This window comes from Pipra filicauda, unplaced genomic scaffold (assembly GCF_003945595.2).
Source record: "Pipra filicauda isolate LSUMZ 115617 unplaced genomic scaffold, ASM394559v2 scaffold127_size2900866_pilon, whole genome shotgun sequence".
NCBI lineage: Eukaryota > Metazoa > Chordata > Aves > Passeriformes > Pipridae > Pipra > Pipra filicauda.
The window spans coordinates 40,110-65,239 of record NW_024103740.1 but is presented as its reverse complement, the minus strand read 5'-3'; the positions used below and the strand labels follow the sequence as shown (position 1 = coordinate 65,239).

The 25,130-nt window shown below is 39.3% G+C and overlaps 2 protein-coding genes across 6 annotated transcripts in view; one reads left to right on the top strand and one right to left on the bottom strand.

The window, feature by feature from the left end:
- The window catches only part of PARN (poly(A)-specific ribonuclease), a 48,193-nt gene extending 32,262 nt beyond the window's left edge, over positions 1 to 15,931 (bottom strand). The window contains exons 1-18 of one of the 3 annotated variants that reach the window (XM_027711165.2): positions 15,833 to 15,931; positions 15,523 to 15,600; positions 14,552 to 14,631; positions 13,550 to 13,617; positions 13,374 to 13,455; positions 12,662 to 12,722; positions 11,832 to 11,997; positions 11,555 to 11,620; positions 10,751 to 10,789; positions 8,844 to 8,886; positions 8,137 to 8,217; positions 6,302 to 6,358; positions 5,380 to 5,457; positions 4,180 to 4,223; positions 3,653 to 3,695; positions 1,929 to 2,004; positions 1,444 to 1,554; positions 1,289 to 1,358 (exon numbers count right to left, since the gene is read on the bottom strand). In XM_027711165.2, coding sequence (XP_027566966.1) covers positions 1,289 to 1,358; positions 1,444 to 1,554; positions 1,929 to 2,004; positions 3,653 to 3,695; positions 4,180 to 4,223; positions 5,380 to 5,457; positions 6,302 to 6,358; positions 8,137 to 8,217; positions 8,844 to 8,886; positions 10,751 to 10,789; positions 11,555 to 11,620; positions 11,832 to 11,997; positions 12,662 to 12,722; positions 13,374 to 13,455; positions 13,550 to 13,617; positions 14,552 to 14,631; positions 15,523 to 15,600; positions 15,833 to 15,851 — 1,262 coding nt within the window. In that variant the 5' untranslated portion in view covers positions 15,852 to 15,931. Of the gene's footprint in view, positions 1 to 1,288; positions 1,359 to 1,443; positions 1,555 to 1,928; positions 2,005 to 3,652; positions 3,696 to 4,179; positions 4,224 to 5,379; positions 5,458 to 6,301; positions 6,359 to 8,136; positions 8,218 to 8,843; positions 8,887 to 10,750; positions 10,790 to 11,554; positions 11,621 to 11,831; positions 11,998 to 12,661; positions 12,723 to 13,373; positions 13,456 to 13,549; positions 13,618 to 14,551; positions 14,632 to 15,522; positions 15,723 to 15,832 lie in introns of those variants that run through there. The other 2 variants (XM_027711164.2, XM_027711166.2) reach the window with 2 other exon arrangements.
- Positions 15,932 to 15,970: 39 nt separating this feature from the next.
- On the top strand, positions 15,971 to 24,493 carry BFAR (bifunctional apoptosis regulator). Of its 3 annotated transcripts, none has more exons than XM_039390027.1 (9): positions 15,971 to 17,107; positions 17,608 to 17,667; positions 18,691 to 19,021; positions 19,852 to 20,053; positions 20,374 to 20,543; positions 21,154 to 21,298; positions 21,549 to 21,719; positions 22,233 to 22,435; positions 23,487 to 24,493. In XM_039390027.1, exons 3-9 carry the CDS (start codon positions 18,756 to 18,758, stop codon positions 23,551 to 23,553), a joined length of 1,224 nt encoding a protein of 407 aa, XP_039245961.1. In that variant the 5' UTR covers positions 15,971 to 17,107; positions 17,608 to 17,667; positions 18,691 to 18,755; the 3' UTR covers positions 23,554 to 24,493. The 3 variants fall into 3 exon arrangements, with proteins under 3 accessions (XP_039245961.1, XP_027566983.1, XP_027566985.1); XM_027711182.2 differs by having other exon boundaries at positions 15,972 to 16,385; positions 23,326 to 24,493; XM_027711184.2 differs by having other exon boundaries at positions 15,972 to 17,107; positions 23,326 to 24,493.
- The last annotated feature ends 637 nt before the right edge of the window (positions 24,494 to 25,130 follow it).

Here is a 25,130-nt window from a genome sequence, read left to right as displayed (position 1 = left end):
GAAATGTCACTGCTAGAAGAATGTCACATTTCAAATATACAATTAATTTGAAAAGCTTAAATTTAATGTGTTATTGTGACAGTTTTAGAAGTTTGTACTTATTGCAAATATGCATCTCTAGAAAGCATTTTGGTTAATGATTGAAAAATTAACCCCCTCAATTGGCATCTACTGGTTAGCACGTGTGTGTGCTGGTGTTCCTGGAAACAACCTTGTGACAAATCCTATCTTATAATGGAACTGTGCTGATCAATTCTACCTTCACCTTCACCTTCAAATCAAGCAGCCACTGCTGGTCCATGTTCAATCTAAGGAATGTACATACAATTTGTTAACATCTGCTGGAATATATGGAGTTACTGCCTCACATGCCTCAGTGTCAAGAGAACTGCTGGCTTCCAGACCAATGAAAGGTGAGAGCCATTGATCACAATTATTTCCTCATTCCATCTGAAGCTAAAATAATTAATTTTGCCATCTCCTATAGTAGAGGGTTTGAAAGGATGGGATTTCTCCTGAATTTAAAAAATAACCAGACAGACTAAGCACTAGCAGTTTTTTTAATTCAATTCCTTTTCCTTTATGTGACAGATTGTAGTACCCCTAGAAGGTTCCTAAGGTAAAATCTACACATTAAATAGGTAAAGAATCAAATCTGTGTATAATGGCTTTTAGATCTCTCAAGTCTTGCTTCAGTTAGTTCAAGGAGTTTGCATGAAGATCCAATTCAAAGGCCAAACACTCATCACAGCATCATCCCATAAAATCACACATGTATGTTTGTTATGCCTCTTCAAAATGGGTTACCTGACAATGGGGAGACAAATGCTTTGTGTTCTCTGGATTGATATCACAATAGGGATATTTTTCCAGACTCTTTAGTGTACTCACTTTTAAATATCACCACTTTCTGATAGTCCAACAACATAAAGAACACCTGATCAATGTTTCTTTAGTTCCACTACCCCCAAAGTTTACTCCAGAAATAACTTTCTAAATTGTAAACATATCATCAACATGGGCATGGAAAGGCCATTAAAGAAATGCAGGTACTCTCTGAAGTGTCCTTTCACAGCTTAGCAGAAAGTAAACCATCCTCCTCAAAAGAAAAGGTACTGCCTTTACAAACTCTGGCCTCCCTGCAGCATTACCAGCATGAGCCAAAAAACCAATAAAAGTTTAAAGCAAAATGCAGTTAGCCATTGATTCCAAGGCTGGAGACAGATATGCTAAGGACAGTGTTCCATTTCCATGTGTTAGCAGGTCTTTTAATGCAACAACTACTTACTTGTTAAAAAAAGGTTCAATGAGTTTTGATCTGGCAGACACATGGTTTTTCGGAGGAGTGAGGAAGGAACCTGATGAATGAAGAATAAATTCAGTGTGTAATAAGCAGCTCCAGGCAGCACCAAGGAGAAGGTTTGGAAAAGACCACATAGGTACCTAGGAAATTAGCCATAGAAATGAAGCACAGTCCAGTAATGTAGGCATCATATCCTGCTTCGTGGAGTTGTTCAGATGCTGTATCATAACTTGGAAACCCTTCTGCACTTTCTGAGGGGAAAAAAAATCATTTATAAACATGTTAGCAGAGAAGATAAAGGCAGCTCTGTATGCTTACCCACAGGTCAGAGCATAAAATTGTTTGGGGAAGGTTATACAATTTACAGAAGTTCTGAAATTTGTTCAAAAGTCCTTAAAAAAGCAGTTTCGTTTTGCATTTTTAGGTAAGAACAGGTTCCTAGGACAGAAAGACTTTCTTATTAAAAGAGCCATGAATGCCCACACCTACTCAGCCAAAATGGGAGTATGAAGTCTGAGACAATGACTGCAGGATTCCCCACAAAGTGGGTTTTTTTGGACTGACTTTCATTTAAAAGAGCAGAGGAGAACATTTCCAAACTACGAGCAGTTTGATGTATCCTTACCAACTTTAGGAGGGCTGAATGGAACCTCTTTTAAACGCTTTTCCAGTTCTGCAAGTGATGTATTATTAATGATCTCCTGCAAGAAAGCACATCATTAACTGCCAATGCCAAGCACATTTTCCCTGGACACTGAAATCAAATAGGATCAAATGAGTATTTACTGCTGCCACCTTGTGTTCTCTAAGGATTTATACACAGCCCCACTTCAAACTAATGCACCAGAAAGTCAAGACAAGTTCTAAAGTTAACTTGTCCCACCTACAACATAATGAGTCATAAGCATTTATTAATACTTTTCAGAATCACTGACAATGAATTATGCAGATGTTACATTTCTATTTCAGTCTGGTTTCATGCAGGGTACATGTGGCAAGGGAAAAGGCAGCACAAACAGTAGGGAAAAATATCCTCAATATTGATCGTAATGGCTGAAGGCATTCAAGGTGAGTATTGAAATGTGCTTGATGACTGGACACTCTTGAATAGTTTTGTAAGTGTAAGTACTGCTGATTTAAAGTAATACAAAGACAGCCTGACAATCAGAGAGTTGGTCTTACACTTGGGCTTAGCTGAGTTGCATTAGTGAATCTAAATGTGCATAAAAGTCACAAAAATATATTACAGATTAATTCCTTACTGAAATTCTTAATCAAATATATGTTGGCAATCAGTACAATGGAAACATGCAGATCAACAGCAGAGAAAACAGAACATCTCACAGTCTTTCTTACAGTTGTCTGAAATCTCTGAGGACCAAATTTCCTTTGGTTCTAACTCAAGACAGCTGTTTACACTTATCACCAAGTCTGCAGTCTGAAAAGTTATCAAGAACTAAATACAAAGAAGAAGCTGAAATGATGCATTATTTTGGCATCTGGAAGTAGTATCTGATAACAATATCCTAAAACCCAAGCACTGCTGTAGAAATACAAATAACAATGTAACTGTACCAAACCTAAAACTTGTGGAGGATTCTTAGCTTTCAGAATACCAAAGCCTCTATTCTTACTACAGTAGTGTGCAACACAAACCTGACAATTTTTAACATTTTAATAAGACTTTCTGTTATGCAATGCTCCAGAGTCACAGAGGTTTGCACAAAGATGCTGCTTCAGCAGCACGTTTTTTAATTCAAAGGCCCGTGAGAAGGCAAGAGAGCATGAGCACTTATCTCAATACTTACTTAGAACAAAACTCATGCTGCAAGAGGTTTTAAGAGAAACCTGTCATTTTTTTCCTCCTGCTGACTATCCACTGAACATCAGGGCCACAAAAGAACCTAATGATAATCAAGCATTTTTCTAAACAAATCTAAGTCAGCATCCACAGTATTCTAAATATTTGAATATACAAGCAGCTTCCAGACCCTATTTGTTCATAAACAGCACTTTTTTTTTCTCCTGAGGTTGCTGCTATTTTACATGAAGAAAATAATCTACATTTTAACTTGCAAAAACTCTACATATTTTGGAATGTAAAGCTGCCAAGTTACTTTAAAACTTCAAATACAAAAGACAACGGTAGGGAAGTAAAAATCTATACTCCAAAAAATTTGTAAGTTTAAATAAGGTGTAAAGGAAAATCATTCTTCTACAAAAAAAGGAGCATCACAGAAAACATTATTAGACATTTTTCTCTAAAAAGAAATAAAATTTGTTTCAATACACATGAATTAATGCAAGTTTGTATCTTCAAATAATTATATATATTATTAATTAATTTACCTTGAAAGGTTGTGTACTTGCCATCAGTTTAGTATCCAATAACCTAGAAACAAAGTAAGAGCTAAATAAGTTGAAATGGAAGAACGCCCATTTTGCCAAATCCTCAGAAGCCTTTTAGCATATTAGGTGAGAAACAGCAAATACACCTCCTGGAAACTACTCTCGGATCTTAGAACAGCCCAAACATTCCCTGGCTTTGTTCAGCTTGAAAAATGACAGCAACTAAGCAACAGCAAGAGTTGCAAACAACTAATAGCAAATAAACCTTGTTCCAAATGGACATTCAAAACACCAATCATCATGCCAGAAGCAAAGGAACAGCAAAGGTGCATCTCTGCCAAAAAGTAAACCAACTGTACTGTTTTTCTGAGAAAAAAAAAGATGCTCAAGAATACTTTAAAACCTCTATTTATCTAAGTTGATCCCCATTATATTTGCAGTACCAGCTAGTTTACAGGGCTAGGACAAACAGGATCAGCCTGCTAAAACTGTACTAGAACACTTGAAAGTTTGAACTAAGAACTTACCGGGGAAAGACACATGATGTTACTTCCTTGAACTCACTTAGGTCCTAATTCAACATTAAATTGGAAGATAAAATCCAAGTCAGTTAACTGGTTATCAGTCTTGGAATGACAGATAGCAGTAGCTACAATTATCCAAACAGCTTCTAACAGTGAGATACAGTAACTGAATTCTCACCATGTCAGAGATGTATTTGCATTACCATAGATACCACCTGCAATTACACACAACTACAGACTCATTATTTCTGATCTGTCTGTGATTAGCAATAAAATGTTCTATCATTTCCAGTACCCCATCCTATTGTAAGCCTAGACTACCTCTAATTCCAGCTCTGTTAACAGCTCTACTTCAAATGTTCCCAGCATTTAATATTTCAGTGGAATATAAGCAGTCACTCCAGGTACACAGTTGATGCCTACAGGTTTAGATCTGCCAGATGTAAAAAGTACAGCAACAACTGACAGTTGCTGATGTTCCAACACCATCCAAACAGGTCCCAGCTTTCTTTCTCCCATCTCATGATCAAGTCTTTCCCAAAACACCCACAAGCCCTTGAAGTCTGCAAGTAACATAACGTCCTGTGGGCCATCCTTCCAATGAGACCTTTGCCTTCTTGAAAGTTCTTGGTGCCAGTAAATTGCTTAGTTTAAATTAATTGTTGGACTAGTGCAGTGATGAACTGTTAGACTGCCCCTACTGCAGTCAGCAAAGTGTGCTCCCTCCAATTATTCTGACATTGCACCTCCTCACCCCAATGAAATCATCCTGCTACAGGACTTCTTATCGCTCTCTTAGTTCTCTTGTATGAAAATACACATTCCCATTTATCAAACTACAGGGGGGAAATACCACATAGTTATGCTGAAGCTCCAAACCAGTTTTTTAACATGTCTGTCAGTTAAACATATCTGCCATCATCCAAGCAGTTTTGTGAAGGACTAATAGATACAAGCAAAAACCACACTTTCAATGTTTAATTTGAACATTTTAAGAATGTAAAGGAGAAGAATTCAATTCAACTAAGCTTTCTACATAAAGATTTAAGAAAACAAGTAAAATAGGCTTTTTAAAAATACTTTTCTGTACTTCTTAATAGACTGATCAATACTTCCATTCACAAGAAAGTGTGGAGATAAGACTAAAAGACAAATACATTAAGGGACTCATTTCATCATCTGAACACTCAAAAGACTACTTACATCAGGCAGGGGACAATAGAACTGATGTATGGTGTGCATGACATCCAGCAGCATATTGTGCCCAATAACCAGCTTGCCCTGTGAAAAGAACATTAAATGTTGGTTGCACTTCCAGCCATGGCCATGGCAAAGGCAATATGTGAAAAGCACCTGATGTTTGCCAAGGGCAGCTGGGAACAAAGACAAATCAAACCTCCCCATTTGCTCTCTGCCTGCCCCACACACTCCTCCATTCTCTCAGAGCACTCACTCCTTTTTCCTCTACTCCCAACCATTTATCACAGCCTTCAGCAGCAGCTTCAAATGTGGAGAAGATGCACTAGAACAGATACTTACAATTTGGTTTCCAAATGTAATCTATTTAGGGTTGAAGTCAAGTAATTTCTCAGTCCATTACCTTTTAATTTACAACAACTCACAATATATTCCTCATGGTTATAATATATGAGAGTTATTAGGGGCTTCTCACAGTGCAGAACCTTTCAGGCCAGATGCTGTAGAAGCAAGCTCCTTCTTAAAGAAGTACAAGAAATTTTTTAAATGTTAACTTTGATACATTTTACACAACTGTCCTTCTCTGATTAGCCTTTAACTGCCAGGAAAAAAAAAAGGAAAAAAATCTCCCAGCAACAATCTTTTCAGAACAAAGAATTTGTTCAAAGCCTATTTACTGAAGAGCCCTTAGAAGTTGGTACTGTTGACTCTTACAGGTAATGAGATTGTTCATGTCATGTATTATTTTAAAAGCTTAGTTAACCTACCACACTCAATCATTATAAAACATGAAGTAACATCAACTTACAAAGTCCCTTTAACTTGTATTTAATTCTATCTTCCAAAATGTAACAGCAAAAGAATTCTTTCTTTAAATTATTTATTTTTTCTTGCAAACAAAGGCATATTAAAAATCATGCTAACTTACAGAATTAGCAATGGCATGAACAACTCTGGAAAATCCTACTGCATCATTCAATTCTTCCTGTAAGGAAAGATTCTGACATTAGTGAAACATAAACACAAATATTGCAAAAACTGTACCTGCAAACTGTTTCTCAGACATAACCAAGAACAGACCACAGAGGAAACATCAAAAGCAGGATGCTGCTGACAGAACTCCAGTGTGATGTGTAGCTCTACTTCACTGTCAAGTAGGACGAGTCACAAGCTCTTGTAGTGGTTGCCCCTGGCCAGGGGCAAAAGCCACTCTGCCTTTTGTTCACTCCCCTCACCCAAAATTCCAAGGCAGGCATTAAGACTTGTGGATAAAGACAATGAGAGCCCACCCTCCAGGCCTCCTTGCTTTTGGGGAAGGGTGGAAAAGAAAATCTTGACACTGTGCAAGTGCTGCCCAGCACAGACAAAACACCTGTATGGTATCACTGCTGGTTTAGCCACAAGTGCACAGCACAGCAACATACAGCTGCTACAAAGGGTAACTTCATCCTCCCCAGAGCAGTGACAACTGCAGTCAGCTCACTGTCAGTACAGATCTTTAACAGTGCTCACCTGCTCTCAGACTGCAAACAGCTCAACAAGATATTAAAATTAAGCTGTATATCTTCACCCACATTTTTAACATATATTGTTATATATGCAACAGGTTGGATCCTGACTGTTATTTCTATTCAATCAGGTTGTACTTTTATGCCAACACTGAGGTTGGGGAAGAAACATTTTTCACTATTTACATAAACAAACCAAGAAGAAACATTATACAACTACAATATTATACAAACACAATATTACATAATGAGAGTTACACATTTCAAACTGGTTTCGGGGGGAATCTGACTACAGCACCTATTTTAGTTTCACTTAAGGAATTTTTTTGTAACAGATTTTTCTTTTTCAGGTCTAGGGAAGTAATTTCTGCCTTGCTTTGTTCATTTTTATCCAACCAGAAGTGAAATTCAATAAAACATTCACTGTTATTTCTGTTCAGCTCTGAATGCCTCTAGTCAGAGTGAGTAATAGCCCCATTAAGAATGCCTCAGAAAAATCTACTTTGGTAGTAAATTGTCCCTAACTTGCCTTCTGGAAAAACAGAAGTCACATTAGTTGATGTCTCTGTTAGATATCTTTTTTCCTCCTAAAAGGCATTCTGCATGCAAATATTACTTGCTTCACCCAAACTTATGTATCTTGAAATACATAAGGACAAATCACAGGAGTCTGACCAAGAATTCCCACAGTTCAAGTCCTGCGACCTCCCGAAACCTGCCTCAGACTCAGTAAGCAAAATCCAAAGTCCCATAAACAATGAGAGTGCCTGAATACACCAGGCATGACCTTGTGTTCAGCTTGTTACCACAGCAGTCCCTGCAGCACATGTTTCTATGGAGAAATGACACAGGAATTGCAGAGGACATTGTACTGACAACCAAGAGCAATCAAGCTTTGTAACAGAACAGCCAGGACAGACTGTGAATGCAAACAATGTGACAACTTGCTCAAGAATTTCTGCAAGAAACTGATGTTTCCTATTCCTAGGCCACACTCCTCTGACAGAGCAGATTCACAGGAGGCATTCGCTGCTCCAGAACATTGGTTCAGTATTCCACAATTTCTCATTTCATTTTCTAGAGTGCCTTGCAGCTCTTCCAGCTTTACTGCAAAGCCTAAGTTATCTGGTAGAATTTGGAAGATGAGTTTCAGAAACATTACCAAATCCTAGCACACAACTTTGCATTGCTGACTGAAGGCAGAGATTCTCCCCCTCCTTCTTTCACACAAATGAATGAAATGCAACTTATTTACCTGTTCTTTTGCTTGTTTCTGCTGTTCTCTTCTTTTTCGTTCCTCTTCATCTACCTTACTAATAACAATATATCTCTCCTTCTAAAACAGAAAATGTATAGTTTGAGGAATGACTCTGAGAAGCTCTTATTTAAGTTTCTGTAAATTTACATTGTAAAGAAAACTGTCACCTCAGCAGCAGTTACTTGGCAACACAACTGTTTCTATTGTAGGCACCACTTTATCACCTACTCCCAAAAGCCTACTTTAGAAAGCCGTATTACATTCATCCACCCAACCTAACTTTCACTAAACCCACTTTTTCATTCTCAGGAAAGGTTACCAGTATGTCCTTGTAAATAGCTTATTTCAAATATCTTTTGGAGCAGGGATTTTTGCTGGGAGGTGAGGACAACAACAGCATGTGATGCCACTGTTTTTCCTCTAAGATCACAATCTACATTTCACCAACACTGAACATCAGATATATCTAAGATACCTCTTAAAATACCTTTCAGTATAAAGGAATAATATTAAGCCACACAAATACATGCTGATACTCCATATGATGGTCAGATTCAATATTTAGAAATAAGTTCACTGTATTCCACCTAGAATGTTTTGCATTCGCATAACAAGGCTCAAGTTATATCTAAAAGTCAGGAGATTTGGTAAAATTGAGAAACACAATTTCCTTCAAAGAGAACAAATGTTAGAGGCCTAGTTACCTTATCTGACTCCAGAGTTTCAACATGAATACCTTTTGGATACCTACATCAAAACAAATGAAAAGTAAATATAAGTAACTATTAATTTGGCATTTAGCAAATTGAAACCACAACAGTGATTCAGTAATTTCATGTTTCATTATTACTATAAGTCTTAAGTGTAAAAGAACTATTGAAAGTTTCTTTTTAATCTAAAATAATGGAAAATCTGAAGCAACAGGCTAATTTGATTGGCCTCCTTACATTACCTAAGAGTAACTAGCACTAGAATATATTATCTTATGCAACTTCCCATCCTACTGCTGTGGGACCTCCACCTTCTTATTTTAGTAATATTAAGTAAACATCATGTAGATATTTCATCACAATCTACAGTCTCTGCTTTCAAGAAATCCAAACCAAAGATACTGGTGAGAATGCTCTCATTTGCTTGCAGCCACAGGACAGCTTCTTTGGAGCCTGCATTGCCTTTAATACATCACTTATTTTAGGATTTATAAACAACCCTGAACTTTCTGCTAACAGGAGACTCCAATGGGAATTATTAACTCAAATGTCACTACCTCTGCTTCAGGGTTGCATCACTCAATCACATTTCATTTCCAGAGTACCACCATACCCACAGCCACAGAATCCAACTGATAGCAAAGTAAGAGAATAACGTCTTTTACCACTTAACCGGTAATTTTACTGCCTAAGCAGCAATTACTCTCATTTTCCCATCATAATAAACTAACCACAACTGTACAACCACTGCAGAACCAGCATGTTTCCTTGTCCTCTGGCTATTCCTAAAATGAGCCCTGGAGAGCACATACCCAAGCACTGCTGTGTCCTCTCCTCCCTGACTCCTCACAGGCTTTGGAGCCTACACCTCCCTCACAAGCTGCCTCTTGTCACAAACCTCGGATGCATCCCCACACTGATGCACAAGAGAACACTTCAGCAGAGAAAATGACCTGTGAAGAGTTCAGGACACAAGGGCAATCAACATCCTCAGTGTTTTCTGCTTTAATTATCTCCACGTTCACTTCCCAGCTTGGCTTTGTCTCCCCAGAACACACAGGGCCACAGCTGTGCTCATGGGAAGCAACACTGCAGCATGTTACAAACTGCAGCTCAAGAACACCTCCTTCCAGCCACTGAGAGCAGATGCAAAGCTAAGTGTCAGACAAATAGAACACTGTGTGCTACTGGAAGCTATAGATATTCTATCCAGGCATTAAAAAACTCACACTGAAAAATTCTTAAATGCACCTCTCAGATTAGTTCTCAAGCTCCCTTCTTGAGATTCCATTTTACAGAGAGAAGCTTTATTTTATCCACTTCCAGCATAAACAACAGAGGATCAGATTCAGTGCTGCAACACTGAATTAGCTAAATGTACAAAAAATGCCTTCTACTGTATTTCCCACATTTTACAACTGCAGTCAGAACAATGAAAATCTTACTTTACAGCCTTAGTGCTTCTCCCAAGGCCTTAAGGGATATTTTTAAGCAATATAATAAGTTATCAAAAATGCTTATGCTTGACATCTAACAGAAAACTATAAACATATCAGTACCTCCTATAGAACTCCTAGTTTTTCAGGTAAAGCCCACAATCTGTATAAGCACATGCACTTTCTGTTCACTAAAAACCTGGCAAGTTGCATTTGTCACATAATTCTAGGCTGTGCTGTTCTATTCAGACATTTCAGTTAGGAATAATAAAACAAATACTAAGCTTTAAAATATTCAAGTGAATCATCACAAATAAGTTCTTCAGAACATTATAAAAGTCTTCTTTTAAAGGACAAAACAGTGTCTAAATGAATCACCCCAAGATTAAGTAGATCAGATCTTACCCAGATTTCTTATCAAAAATACTAAAAATATACAGTAAGGCAGTATTACCAGCAACTTACTTCCAGCTCAAGGTCTGATAAATTAATTTCCTTTGAAATCTAAAATCAAAAGACAATTTTGTTACTAATAATCCTCTTATAGAGTGTTTCCAAGTAATGATATTCAGTTAAAGCTGACTTCATGTTCATTTGCAGAAAGATTTTTAAAGCAAAAGTCACTGCCACCAGAACCTAGAGACTCAGTTGGGTTTTACTGAATTCTGATGTCCAGTCCCCAAGCTGCAAAGGCATTTACACCATTTTGTACAGTTACCCACAGATGATCTCATAAGAAAATATTCTGTAGCTATGATCACTCCATACAGATACAGTGATGATACCTTACCTCATCTCACAATGTTCTGCTATTTCTAAATTCAATTTTTTTTAATTTTTTAAACAACCATACTCTCCAAACATCCAGACCCCAAAGGTAAATAAATTTTTGAGAAGGAGACCTAATAAAAAACAGTAACACACTGTCAACTACAAACAACTAACAGTCCAACAGATTTGAAAAGTTTATTTTTAAAATGCATATCCAAGGCTTATGGAAAACTTCAGCAATAGCAAGAGGAGGCCCATACATACAAGACATTTTCTGGCTGTACTTAAATATGTTGCCACTACGTGCAGAAGTTACAGCTCACACAGCAAACTATGACACCCATATACAGAGGTACATTTTTTCAACATACAAAAATCGATCAAATGTAAATTTTACTACAGTCAACCCAAGTAAAGACAGTCTTCCTTGTCACTCCCCTAATTCTGTATGACCAAACAACAAATATTTTTAGAAGATATGCAACTTCAGAAACTCACCCTGTACATGGCTCCAGTTCCAAACTTTCACTTTCTTCATTCTTTAATAAGTCTTCTATCTGTTCCCTGGAGGAAATAATTATTTGCTTCTATATCTACTGTTTTATTTTTTTGAAGTTTACAGCTCTCCCCAAAAGACAAGAAAACACTTCAAAACAAAAAGAGCAGCATTTTAAAACCAGTGAACTAATAAAAATGGCTTCAACATACAAAAATACCACTACAGTTCACATTTTAGCTTCAACAACATCAGAGGATATGAAACAATTTAACTTACACTACTTTCTCAATAAATTTTTTCTGATCTTCGGGAATTGTTACAGGACACTTTGTGGAATTAGGAGAAATGTATGACAGAGATCCTGCACCGTTGGCTTGGGAACGCTTTTCATCATACTGTTCCCTTAGCTGTCTTTCTTCTTCCTGGTTTAAATATGGAATTCCTAACAAAAAGAAAAAAAAAGTAAAAGCTCATCATAATTACAGACAAATTAGGGATGTGTAGGGATTCAGCAAAGACTTATCACTAACCAAGCATCTGCCACTCTTACAGCCCTGAAGGCTGAAAACAAACCCTTCCTTTCAGTCCTCTGTCCCACATGCCACTGGTTCTCTGTGTCTACCCAGGCTTCCCTCCAGCACATGCCACACTAGCTGCTACCACTGCACAGGGAAGGAGCCCAAGGACTGCAGAGCCACAGGTCCCAACCACAGCAATATTTAGCCCTCCTCTCCCTTGCTCCCTGCATCACCTGAATCCCAGACTGCAGCAGCACCCTTACAGTGCACTGATACCCTTCCTAAAACATGACTTCTGATTCATTACTATGGATCTCTCCATTCATGCTTTGCCACTGGACAACAAGAAACAACCAAACCCTCCTCTGAGCAGGAATTCCATTCTGTTGAACCCATACAATGAATTCCTGGAAAGGAATTACTACCAGCACAACAGTAAAAGAGATAAAAATAACTCAAGAACTTCACTGTGTGTTAAGAGATTATCATGAATAGCAGCCTTTTTTCTTCTTGCAGAACACAATGAAAGGTGTCATCATAAATATTGCAGACATTGAAAGAAATATTAAAAAAACCCAAACAACTCACCGTTGCGAAAAACTTTATTAAAATCAAATCCTTGGTTTGCTAAAAAATCTATACTTGAACTCTGCAACAAAAGAAAAAGACTTTACATTTGGAAAAGGAGCTGAGGCATAAAAGATCAATTCGGTTATTTTCACACTTTTTAAGAAATTATACAAAGTCCAAAGTCAAGAGCAACAACATTTTTTACCCTAAACAAGAATTCAGGCAATATTACTTTTGTTATTTATTTTGAACTTTCATAGAACAATAAATATCCTAAGGGATAGAGATGAAAGAATAAACTACGTGGAGAGAGGAAACTAAAGAAAGCAAAATGTTCAGGAGAACAAATCTGAGACAGGAAAAATGCTGGCAATAGCCTGGGAAGAAGTAAAAGTAAGACGAGCAGATGAGAATATAGGATAAAACAGGAAAAGGGAACACAAAGTCCAATGAGAAAAGGGAAAAAATTAGAATTATCTTGCCAGGTTTGGAACATTATCTCCAATTCCAGAAACCACACAATGTAATACATAACAAGATTTAAAAACTGAAGTCAAAGATATTGCCTTAAAGCTCATTTTTAGGGATTGCTCTTAACTGATGTTTATTTCTCTTATAAGAAAAAAATCAAAACCAAACCCCAGAAACTTCTATTTTTCCACCTTTTAAGGTGAAGTTTGCTGCAGGTATACCTTAACCAAACAAAATCAAACTTGTTTTTTCTACTAACCTGACAGACAAACTTGACATCTGGTGAATTTCTGTTAAAGGGTTTTGGAAAAATATAGAAATTAAATGACTTCATTATATACCTGTGGAGAAGATGAGTTGCATGTCAATAGAGCTTATCAGTATCACTTTAGAAAATCCTCAATTAAGAAAACAAGAAATAAGAGAATGACATACTTTTCTTCTGTGTCACCATATTTAAAAGTGCAAAGGCCAAACTGAAAGAGCAAAAAATCCATGGAATGCTGGAAAGGAAAGGAAAACTTTGCATGAGAATAAAACCTGTACACATTTAAAGATTACCAGGGTGCATCCACATATGACTTCTCTCCGTTTCAAAATTAAGTAAACTGAATCTTCTTAACCAACGTTTGTTTCGCTGGTAATTTTAAAATAAGCACACTAGAGTTTTTCAACTAGTTTTCATCTGCATTTAATCATCTTGCTGTTGCCCAAAGATGATTTGTAGTATGCACTTCTACTCCATAAACAGACAAGAACTGAGGGAAGTCCCATCTCCCTCTCCACCTGTTGCTCAAGCACAGGACATGCTGCACCCAAAGCAGCTCTCAGTCCTTCTCAATGTTCATTTACATTCCCTACAGTGTGCCAGGAGTTTTCAAATACGTGTAACAACACATTTAATATTCTTCTAACCCACATGGCTTACACCGGATACAGGCATTCAAAACTAGCCCTCTTGAACATAAAGATCAAAAATATCAATTTATCAAGTTATTCGATGTTAAAGGTAAAGCTTTAAGAAGGTGACGACAAAGAATTTGGGTCTGCCTTCTGATACAACAGACTTCTTAAAATGCTAACAGAGACTGACTGTGCCTGCAGGGCCTGAATTGATGAAGCTTATCCTCACTGAATTCCTCTCACCCAATCCCCCTTTGAACTCATAAATGTTAACACTCTCAACATCCTTTAACAAGTTCTACACCTTTGCTCATTCTTGTGTGAGGAATCATTTCTGTCTGTTCTGACCATGAGTTCTGCAAGTTTAATGCAACATTCAATTGTGTTACTAGAAAACAAAACAAGCAAATCCCATCTGCTGCCTGGAACTCAGTTTTAGACCCATGACATACTTCCCTGTGTTGTCTCCACGATGAACTAAGGCATTCTAACCTTTTTCCAGAATTTTCCTTTCAGTCAGTGTAAACACTTTACCTTTTTAAGTTTTTGATACCTTTCTTCTGGAGTGTCAAAGCCATTTGTTAATGCACTAACAGAAGGCCCATCACTGATCCCTGAAAAAGTAGAACATAGTTTGCTTTGGGTAAGCTTTTCAAAATTAGCCACAGCAAAGAAATGCAACAACTGATAATTTAAGAAAAATGGTTTCACTTAATGTTACAATTATTTCAGTTCAGAAGGATTTTCTACTGCATAAAAGCCACCCATTTTAACAGTAGTGTTCCAGCAGCAAAGCTCTTCTGCAGAAGTTCTGCTGTTCTGGTTCCTATTCAACGTGTCAGTAACAGGCAAAGACCCTCCATAAAATAACGAAGATGGGCTTTACAGCACAGTGCAGGATCAAAGCCAAACTAAAAATGGGAAGAGTGCTGCCCAGGGATTTACAAAATGACTTAGCCACTTTAAACAATACACAATAAACAATATTTCCATAAGCACCACATCTAACAAAACCAAGTTTTGATCACATTCATGGCTCAAGATCCACATGGATCATGTTTCATGGATGACTGAACTCTACATCCCAAAACCGAAGTACTCATTAAAGCATCTCTGTGACACACACACCCTCTGGATTTTACAAACATACAAGTTCTTAGTGCTGCCCTTCCCTATCCAAATACTTGCAAGGCCTTTCTCATTTATCTGAATCTTTCACTTATAAAGGTATCACATGTAATACCTTCTTTTTCCCCCTCAGCTGCAACTGAAAATCAATTAACACATTGAAAGATTGCTGCGGGGAGGGAGTAGAGGCAGCATTAGCATGACAAGTATCTTTGACCAAAACCTTGTTATCGCAGACATAACGAGTAGTTTGATCACTTTGCAGTAGCCTCAGCTTTAGCTTTTTCAAGTCAACACTGAGACAGCGAACTGGGGCACGGGGACACCCCCACAGACATTGCCAACAGCTCACAACCACAAAACCAGCACGACCGTACCTGAAAACTCCCCATCGATGGCCAGGAAGTCTGACTCTTCAATGGCTTCATACACTTTGTTTAGGTTATCCTTAAAATCTGCGGGGAAAGGGGTAAAACGCACCTGAGGTTACGCACCACACCCCGGGGCAGCCCGGCGCCCCTCGGGCCCCCTCAGCCCCGGGGCCGCGCCTCCCGCCTCGGGGCCGCCCCTCACGGGGCAGGGGAGGTGCGGGGACCCCCTTCGCCACGAAGGAGAGGCCGAGCCCGGGGCAGGGAAGCCGGCAGGGCTCGGCTCAGGGGTGGGGTGTCGCTCCGGGCGGTCACTCACTGCTCCTGGTCACCTCCATCCCGCGCCCGCCGCAGCCCGGCCCGGCCCCGCCGAGCGCTTCCGGGGCCGCCCCGCGCGCCGCACGTGAGCGCGCACGTGAGCGCGCCCGGCCGCCATTTCCTGCCGGGGCGGCGCCCTCAGGGCACGGAGCGCTCTGCGCTGCCCCGGGGCAGGTGCTGTGCTCTGTCCGTCCTGCCCCGCACCCAGCACGGACACGGCTGCCTTCGCTGCTCTGCCGGGCTGTTCGGGCTGCAAGGGGCCCTCAGCCGCCGGCCGTGCCCGCCGCGGCAGCGGAGCGGCTGTAGCGGCGCTGCCCAGGGAAGGAAGGCGTCCCACCCCGCCGCTCTCCCGTGGGGCGTTGTGAGATGTCACGGCCCACAAAGCGCTCGCCTTTCAGCCCAGAAATGCGTAACTAGCACCAGGAAGGAAGAAGGGATGGGAATCTGCTGAGGAGACACCAGGAGAGATGCTGGTGGTGGTGGTGCCTTAACGATGTCAAGTCCGGAGGAACTGGAAGGCTTGGCGTGTTACGGAAGAAGCGTTCGCCTTCCTGGTAAAACCAGCACTTTCACACGTAATTGTATAATAGCAAACGTTCTGTCCCCGCAGCAGCGCTGTGGGAGGAGGAGCTGCCCAGGGGCCAGGGCAGGAGCCGTGGGCACGGACACCGTGAGAGTTTAGAGAATGGGCTGCAGGGTTAAAGCTCACACGGCACAGGAAGCGTCTTTTCCAGAATCCCAGCAGAATGAAAACAAATGGAAAAGTCTCCGTTAATTGAGAGGCAGTTTCGGCATAGAGAAGAAGATAAAGAATTACACCAGACTTAGCGGAGAGAGCTTTTAAAGATTCAAGATTAAGTTTTGCCTTCTCAGTGTAAGCAATTTATTCTACACGCAGTCCCAGTAAGTCATCCAGGATGATTAAATAGTGCCCAGTAAGGCGTTAGTTAAAATAATAGTAGAGATGTTTCTATTTTACAGTAAATTGGCTGAAGCCTAAAATTTTCATGTTACTCCTCAATTTTTTAACATACATTCCTGCAGTTTCTCGTTAAAGTGCTCATGGCACTTTAAAGTGGTTGATGGCTGTCATTTCCCACCAAATCCAGGAATTCCTAACTGACAGATCCAGGAACTCTTTGCTTCTTTCATCTGTAAAATAAACACCAAGTAGTTAGAACTGACCCCAGAGTCCAACCTGGCTGCAGCCTCCTTTCAGGTGGTTGTACAGAATGAATCACTCGTTTTTCTTCGGACTCAGTCAAAAAGAATTGCGGTAAGGGAACAGAGATTGATATATAAATAATAGCGAATGTGTGTCTCTGTAGATACACTCTCTTGTGTCTCTGCTAACACGGACGGCCCGGTAGGGCGGCTGTGTAGTTACCGCACCGGGGGCAGTGCCGGGGCGGGCCCGGCTCCTGCTGGGAACGGGGCTGGGAACGGGGTACGGCGGGGCTGGGAACGGGGCACCCCGGGGCTGCCACCACGGCCAGGGCTGAGGGTCGGGCTCGGCCCAGCCCTGCTCTGCCCTGCCCTGCCCTGCCCAGCGCAGGAAACGCGGCGGAGGAAGCGGCGCGGGGGGCAGGAAGGCGGAGCTGGAAAGAGGAGGCAGGAGAGGAGCCAGAAATCGTCCTGCTGCTGGGTCTTAATTTGGTGGAGACTGGGCGGCGAAATATTTTTCCACCCACGGAAATCCTGCTGGCTCTGCCTTCTGGGAAAACTAGAAGAATGCTTTTAAGTGCAAAACCTTGGTTTTTATTTCTCCTCCTGTAGGTGCTGTTTCAGGTTTGTGTTTTAGAAAGCCGACGGTCCGCGCTCTGCCGGGAAATACAGGTTTGTAAGCGGTCTGAGGATTCTGGTTTCACTGTTGTTTCTGTACTTTATTGTTGTTTCGTTTGGGTTTTTTTTTCATTTCCGTTCTTTACCGGCTTGCGTGCTTACCTCTTTGTGCTTGATCTGGTGCTTGATAGGTAATTTGGTAGCAAGCAGGAGCCACATAATTGAGAGTGTAGTCATATTTTGGTTTAGTAGTACCTGAGGAGAAAATTGTGTCGGTTTTGGTATCTTCTGACATATCACGAGTGATGAGTGAGTGATCTGAATTAGTGTTTTTCTTAAGAAACTAGATACTGCCATCTGAGAGAATGGAATAGGAACATCAAGCAAATAGATTTGTATCTTTGGTAAGCTTGGAACAGTCTTAGACTCTTCTCATCTGTGTGTTTTGTGAAATACTAACGAAGTATAACTGTCAGTAAAGTTAATGCAGGGCTCAGACCTTCACTGAAGTGGAAGCAGGTCTATCCCTTGTAATTCTGAAACATGTGACTTTGTGGATCAAACTTTTCTTCTTTTTAACATCAGCCAGCAATGTCTAGCATTGACTTTTGTAAGTAATGTTTTATTCTGTATGCTTGGAAGGAAGAAGGATGAAGTAAATTAGAGCCTTATGTTATACTGGTGTTTTATCTTTGAAAATACCATCTCTGATGGTATTTTCTAATTATATTTCTTTTGATTGGTGTCTTTTAGTAAAACCTTGATTAAAGATAGTCAAGTCATGTGGGTCAGTGAGTTACTTTGTTTCACTTTCATGTGTTTCATAACAGAGGAGAAGAAAGTAGAGGGAGATTAAACCCAGCTGTTTACATCTAGAATCTGGTTTTGATTGTAATTTGCAATGAATATGTTGTTGAAAAAGTAGATCATGTTTCATTTTGGGAGTGGGCTGTGTTGCTCAGAAGGTTTAAAACCATCCCAATGGCAAAAGCAGTGCCACGAGAAATTACACTGCTTACCATCCTAAACTTCTATCAGAACTTTTTTCTTAATGAGGTTTATTTTGTTGCTTTGCAGAGGTAATGCCGTACGTGGTTTGAAGATCTGAGAGGGCTTCCCGTTTACGTGAGGCATAAAAGAAAATGGAAGAAGATGAGACTTTACAAGGGGAAAGGGAGAGGGCAGAAGGTGAAACAGGTGCTACTGCTGACGTGAGTGGGCAGCTCTCAGTCAGTGAGTTCCTTTGCCACTGCTGTTACGACATCCTGGTCGATCCCACCACCCTGAACTGTGGCCACAGTTTCTGTAGGCATTGCCTGGCCTTGTGGTGGGTGTCGTCCAAGAAGAACGAGTGCCCCGAATGCAGAGTAAAATGGGAAGGGTTCCCCAAAGTCAACATCCTGCTCAGGTGAGTGTACTCTTTTGTGAATGCCATTTTCGGATAAATCAAACCACTGAAATTAGCTGGCTGATTTCTTGAGTTTCTCAGGATTTTGTAGCTTATTGGTAATCTGAACTGTTGCAAGGACATTTAAATCCCAAAGGCTTTCATGTTCTGCGCTTGCACTGAACTGTTCAAGCCCATTTTTCTGCATGGAACTAAGGGGTGTGTTGGTTGATTTTGTTTGGGGGGCTGGAGTGGGGGAGGTTTCTTCTGAATTTTTTTGGGAGATGGAGAGGAGGGATCCTTTTTTAGTATTGAGACCCTTGAATCTTTTAATATGGTTGTTTTCTAATAATTGTAAGTTAGATTGATCTTTGATAATTGTGTAGTTATTTCTGTAATAGGAATTATTTATAGGAAGAAATGTGATCATATTGCAGAACAAAGCTAGAAATATGTTTGTTTTGAATTACCCACAACTTCTTTTGTGAATAATACTCTATCTGGGTTAATAATATTTTAATAATTAGATGGTAGGATTGGGGGTAGGCTCTTATGTTGTCTTTTACCATTTTTTAGTAATTTTGCCAGTAGCACCCAGAATTCTAATTTTACATAAGAAATATATATGGGAGGAATTACATAGTATTTTAACTTTAGAAGCTAAGCAAAACATTGTTTGGAAGTAATTGATAAAAGTTTAAGTTTCCTAAGTATTAATAACTAATTTTTCATTGCTTTCAAAGATGATAGTCTACAATTGAGGCTGGAAAACAAAAATCCAAAAATTAGTCCCTTTTCTGAATATGAACCCTGAATGGTTTTGGTACAATGACAAATATTTTTCCCATTAGGGATGTTATTGAAAAGCTATTTTCTGATGCCATTGAACAAAGAAAAGAAGATATTCAACAAAACAGTGATGTAGCACGCAGCTTAGCAGCCTTCCAACAATATGGGACTGACCAGATCCCTACAGTTCCGAACACAGGAAGATTTAATCCTCGAGGAGGAGGGTTTTTCTCAGGCGTTCTGACAGCTTTAACTTGTGTAGCAGTAAGTTTCACCTGCTCGGTTTTCCATATTTCCTTCATTTAGCATGCAATTGAATCTTCTTAAACTTGTCAGCACAGAAGAGCCTTCAGCTGAGCAGAGTGGCCTTCAGAGGTCTGTCAGGAACTACAGCTGCAATGTAGTTTAGATGGAAGTTAGGCAAAGTGGGGGAAACTTCCAGATACTTTTTTATAACCTGAATATTCTAGGGCCCATGAAGTGGAAAATTCTACATGCCAAGCCTCTTATTGCATGTTTATCATTAATGTATTTGCTTTACAGGTAAAAGATGAGGGGTTTTTATCTTTTTAATCCACCCATAGGTAGTTCTACTTGGCTATCACTGGAGTAGCAGAGAATTTGAAGAAGATCATCTTGTCCACAAGCCTGTTGCTAGATGGACTGCTGAGGAAGTGATCCTCTGGCTGGAGCAGCTGGGCCCATGGGCTTCACATTACAAAGAAAGGTTTTTACTGGAGAAAGTGAATGGAAGGTGAGGGGCCTGATGGCCAAGAACAACTGTCGTGTGTTGGGATTGCTGACAGATTCATTAGGGATGCTTGAGGGGAAATGACTGTACTGTGTTCCATGGATTGTGGGAATATTCTGTAAGGTACCAGAATACATTATAGGGGAAGTTATAACAATTTTTGGTGAAAACTTGAGTAGTAGATACAAAGCAAGCTACTTGAAAATGTCCTAAGAACTTCTTAAATTGCTGACAATGCAGACTGAAATGATACTGAGAGTAAAATTCTGCTTGTGTGTTATCCACCCCTCCCAGCTTCCCTTTCATTTGGAAGTATCCATGTGCATCGTTGCATTCCACCTAAGAGAAATGCTGAAAGCAGGCGAGAGGAAACTGGAAAAGAAGTATTTAAAAACCCAGGCTCTGAGTTGGTGTGAACACTTGATATGGAATGTAATTTAACAATGATCTTTAAGGTTTTCCAACCCAAAGCATTCTGTGATTCATTCTGTAGTCCAAAAGGTGCTGCCTTCTATCAGTACCTTATTGTTTCGGTATTTAGTTGCTTATTTGTGAGTCATATCTTTGTGGTGAAGAGACACTGTTTGCCTTCTGAATTCTTCTGCTTTTGTAGGCTGCTCCTCACACTGACAGAGGAGGATTTCACCAAAGAGCCTTACAGTGTAGAGAACAGCAACCACAGGAAAGCCATCATGGCAGAACTGGAATGTGTGAAAGCTTTAGGTGTTAAACCACCACAGAATCTTTGGGAATATAAGGTAAATTTTATATTAAGTGTGTCATGTATATTAAGTATTTTTAAAATAATATCTTTAAAAGACGATTTTTTTGAAGCCAGATGGAGTGTTGAGGTAGTGGAATTGTGCTTGTAAAAGCTGCTCAGTTTAATGAAATGTGGTATTTGAAAAATGATCCTTGAAAAATAATTGTCAGAAAATCTAAGAACTGGCATGTCCCTTTCATTTTATTTTTTCATGGGTTGAAACTTGATAATTTGATACCTTTCAGGCTGTAAATCCAGGAAAATCCCTCTTTCTTCTGTATGCCCTGAAGAGCTCTCCAAGACTCAGTATGTTATACCTGTATTTGTTTGATTATGCAGAAGCTTTCCTACCTTTCATCCACACAATTTGTCCTATGCAAGAAGACAAACATGAAGATGTTTTCACAAAACTGCTGGTAAGTGTTCAAAACATTAAATGTGCTACCTGCTTTAATTACAAGCATTTTTAAGACTAGTAGCATAAAAACATAAAGTAATTATTCACCATTTCATCTCTTTACACTATGACTTTAAAAACAACAAACCTACAGAGTAAGTGGTTCCTTGATTTTATTTTATGTGGTCACCAGAGTTGGAACCATTACCTTTAATAAGATTGGTTTAAGGCTTTTAAGACTTCAAATGTGTGACAGTCATCCTTCTGAAGTTCACAAGACTACAGAAAAGCTCTTCACTCAAATTACCTGTGTTTTAAGAAAGGGCATTTTAAGGTCTGGCTGTCTGGGATGTTCTAATCTAATGGAAATTACTGTGCTGTAGTATTATCTACCCACAAGTATAGTAAAGACAATTTGTTGCTTTCAATGTATGGAAAAAACAGCTTTTCAACAAAAGACTGGTAGAAATAAGCCAGTATTGAATTTGTTTAATAGGAAATTGTTTAACAGTCTTTTTATCCTAATTTACAGGACCTTCAAGATCCTTCATGGAAACAATGGAGAGAATTCATTGTAAAATATTTATTTTTGCCATACCAGTTGATAGCTGAATTTGCTTGGGATTGGCTGGATGTGCACTACTGGACATCAAGATTTATAATTGTGAATGCTATGTTGCTCTCTGTTCTGGAATTATTCTCCTTTTGGAGGCTCTGGTCAAGAAGAGAATTGAAGTAAGTCTTAGTGAGTTTGTTGAAGAGGGTAGGAAGTAGATGGCCTTATAAATAGTAACAATCTTATGATTGCACAGTTGCTCACTGAAATGACAGTGTCTGACTACAACTCTGAGGTTAATAAGAACAGGTGAATCTGAATTCCTACATATGCTAATACTTCTGAATGCCTTTATTTATGTGAATATTTGATAGGGTTTCTTACAGCTGGTTTTACTTATCAGATGTAGCAAATGCAGAAACAGTAATAAACATGTTCTTAACCACTGGGAAATACTAACCCTTACTGTGAGAACTGCCTTTTATGGTAACTGGTATTAGTTGCCAGCTGAGAGTAAATACATCAGAATTTTGTCATGATATGCTTCCAGTGTAGTTTTTAAAGGATGGGTCCTCAGAACCATAAATAAATTTAGCTATGCTGGTATTACTTCTGGTAAGTTACAGGAATTTCTGTTTTCTGTTGTGACTTTAATCTTAATTTGAGCATATTAATATTACTTGATAGTTGCTGTGGTCTCATTTCTAGTTTTAGAAACTGCACGGGAGAAATTCTTGTTGTGGTGTGTAGTGGGTTTTCCCTTTGCCAGCCGCCAGGGGACAGAAGAGCACAGGGGACAGGGAATAACCTGTGGCAGGGCTGGAATGTGACACTGGAGCCTGCTGGGCTTTGAGGTCTAAGTACACTGACTTAATGCTTCCTCTTTAAGTTTGGTACTGCTGGGTTTTAAGAAAGCTTTTCCTGGAGTGCAAAATAGTGTTTTACAGGTAAAGGGTAATCCCAGGTAAGGGCTAAATAATTTAAGGCTGCAACACCTCTTAGCTTTTCTTAGAGTGGGTAAAAACAAACCAGGAAGTCCCTCTAAGCCTCTCCCTTTCCTTTTTCACAGGACTATTCCTCACAGAATGTGGAGACATTTCTGGAAAGTCTCAACCCAGGGTCTTTTTGTTACCATTTTTTGGCCTTTTATTCCTCAGTTTGTCTGCAATTGTTTGTTTTACTGGGCCTTGTATTTTAACCCCATCATAAACATTGATCTTGTGGTTACAGAGCTGCGGCGTCTGGAGACACAAGTGCAGTGATTGCCTTTGGAACTTTTGGGCTCTTTAGCTTCTAAAAATGGACTTTTGAAATAAGCTTTGCTTTTTTTTGTGTATGTGGCAGCAAAAGTGGTGGATTGTGTTAATTTAAACATACAAAAAAGCCTTAAGGTAAGTTACTCTTAAACCAGTTGATTCCAAATTGGAGGATGGGCTCTAGTATCCAAAAGGAATTTTCCATTGGAAAAAAAAAGAAGACATTCCTGTTTTAGCCATGTAAAATTCCTACAGTCATTTTGCCTTATTTTTGATCAGATCAAACTTCTCTATTCTGTTCTGAGCATTCTGTATATTTTCCAGCCTGCCTTAAAGTCTTAGGAGCTGCTATAGTGCTTTCTTTCTTTTGAAATGTAGCATTTCATCTCAGTGATGTGTTCCTCAGCTTAAGTTTGCCAAAGGAATGCCCTTCCTGGATAGGCTTGATATTGGAAGTACATCAGTTATTTCAGTCTTCTTTACATGTAAGGCTGTGACTGTCTCTGCACAGTCTCACAGCAGAGTTTGCTCTAAAATTCCTGCTCTTGAGGGCAAAGACTTGAGTTTTCTCATCTTTTGGAAAATGTGGTGATTGCCATAGGAAATCTTTTATTCAGACCAGTTACACTTCACCAATAGCTCCTTTAATGCTTTCCTCTTGAATTCTGTTGCTAATTCTTAAATTCAGGGTTATCTCTCAAAAATTATTATTTTGGAAAAGTGACCTGACACTGTAATTACATCTTACTGCAATACAATGTGTGTCTACATCTGTGAGCAAATATTGACTGGAAAGTTATGTTTTGTAAACAGGATTGACATTTGTTAATGTATGTTTTTTTGACTGAAGAAAAAGTCAGATTTTTTTTTTGCATTCTACATTGGTTTGTTGTTTGGGTTTTTTCATTTGTATCATTGGTATGGACTTTAAATTTGCCTGTGAATATTTTGAAAGATTAAAGATCTCTTTTGAAATCGTCACTATTATAGGAGTGGGTTATTTTGTTTGGGTTTGAGTTTTTTATATTGAAATACTTGTCATTAGTTTTGCCTTGTGCAGACTGTTCTGTAGCCCTGTGTCTCTGAGTAAGTTGAGGTGGGTGAAAGTAGACATGAAACACTCCTGGTTCTATGACTGTTAAAATTAGCAGTTATGAAAAAAGTGTATTATTCAGCAATTCATGGCACTGATTTCTCTTCCTAAAAAGTTAAAAAAGTCTATGAAGTGACCCCAGTTAGAACCATCTTTACCTCCTGACGAGGTGTATACACTTCTGAACTTGGTAAACTCTTGCAGTCCAAGATCAAACACTTGTGGAAAAGGAAGTTGGTCCCAACAACTGCTGCACTGTCATGTGTCTGTTTTGGTGATGGTTTGCATTTGCACTTTTAAAGGTGGCTCTGAAGTTTTAAGGGCAGAACTTCTCCTTGTGCTTACTGGAAGTTTGAGGTGTACATGGAGTAAGGAGCTTGAGCCATGTCAAATGAGCAGCTTTTTCAGAAAACTGTATTTAAAAAGTGAATACTAGAAAAATAGAATTAATTAGGCCTTCTTTAATACAGGTAGGATTGCTTAAGATGAATGTTAAATTAGTTAATTAGCAACAGTTAAATTAGG

Excerpts from the sequence above, each read along its gene's own strand:
- BFAR (XM_027711182.2), top strand. The coding sequence starts at position 18,756 with ATGGAAGAAGATGAGACTTTACAAGGGGAAAGGGAGAGGGCAGAAGGT. Across the intron at positions 20,544-21,153 it reads CTGGAGAAAGTGAATGGAAG|GCTGCTCCTCACACTGACAG; the intron begins GTGAGGGGCCTG and ends CTGCTTTTGTAG. Across the intron at positions 21,299-21,548 it reads AGAATCTTTGGGAATATAAG|GCTGTAAATCCAGGAAAATC; the intron begins GTAAATTTTATA and ends GATACCTTTCAG.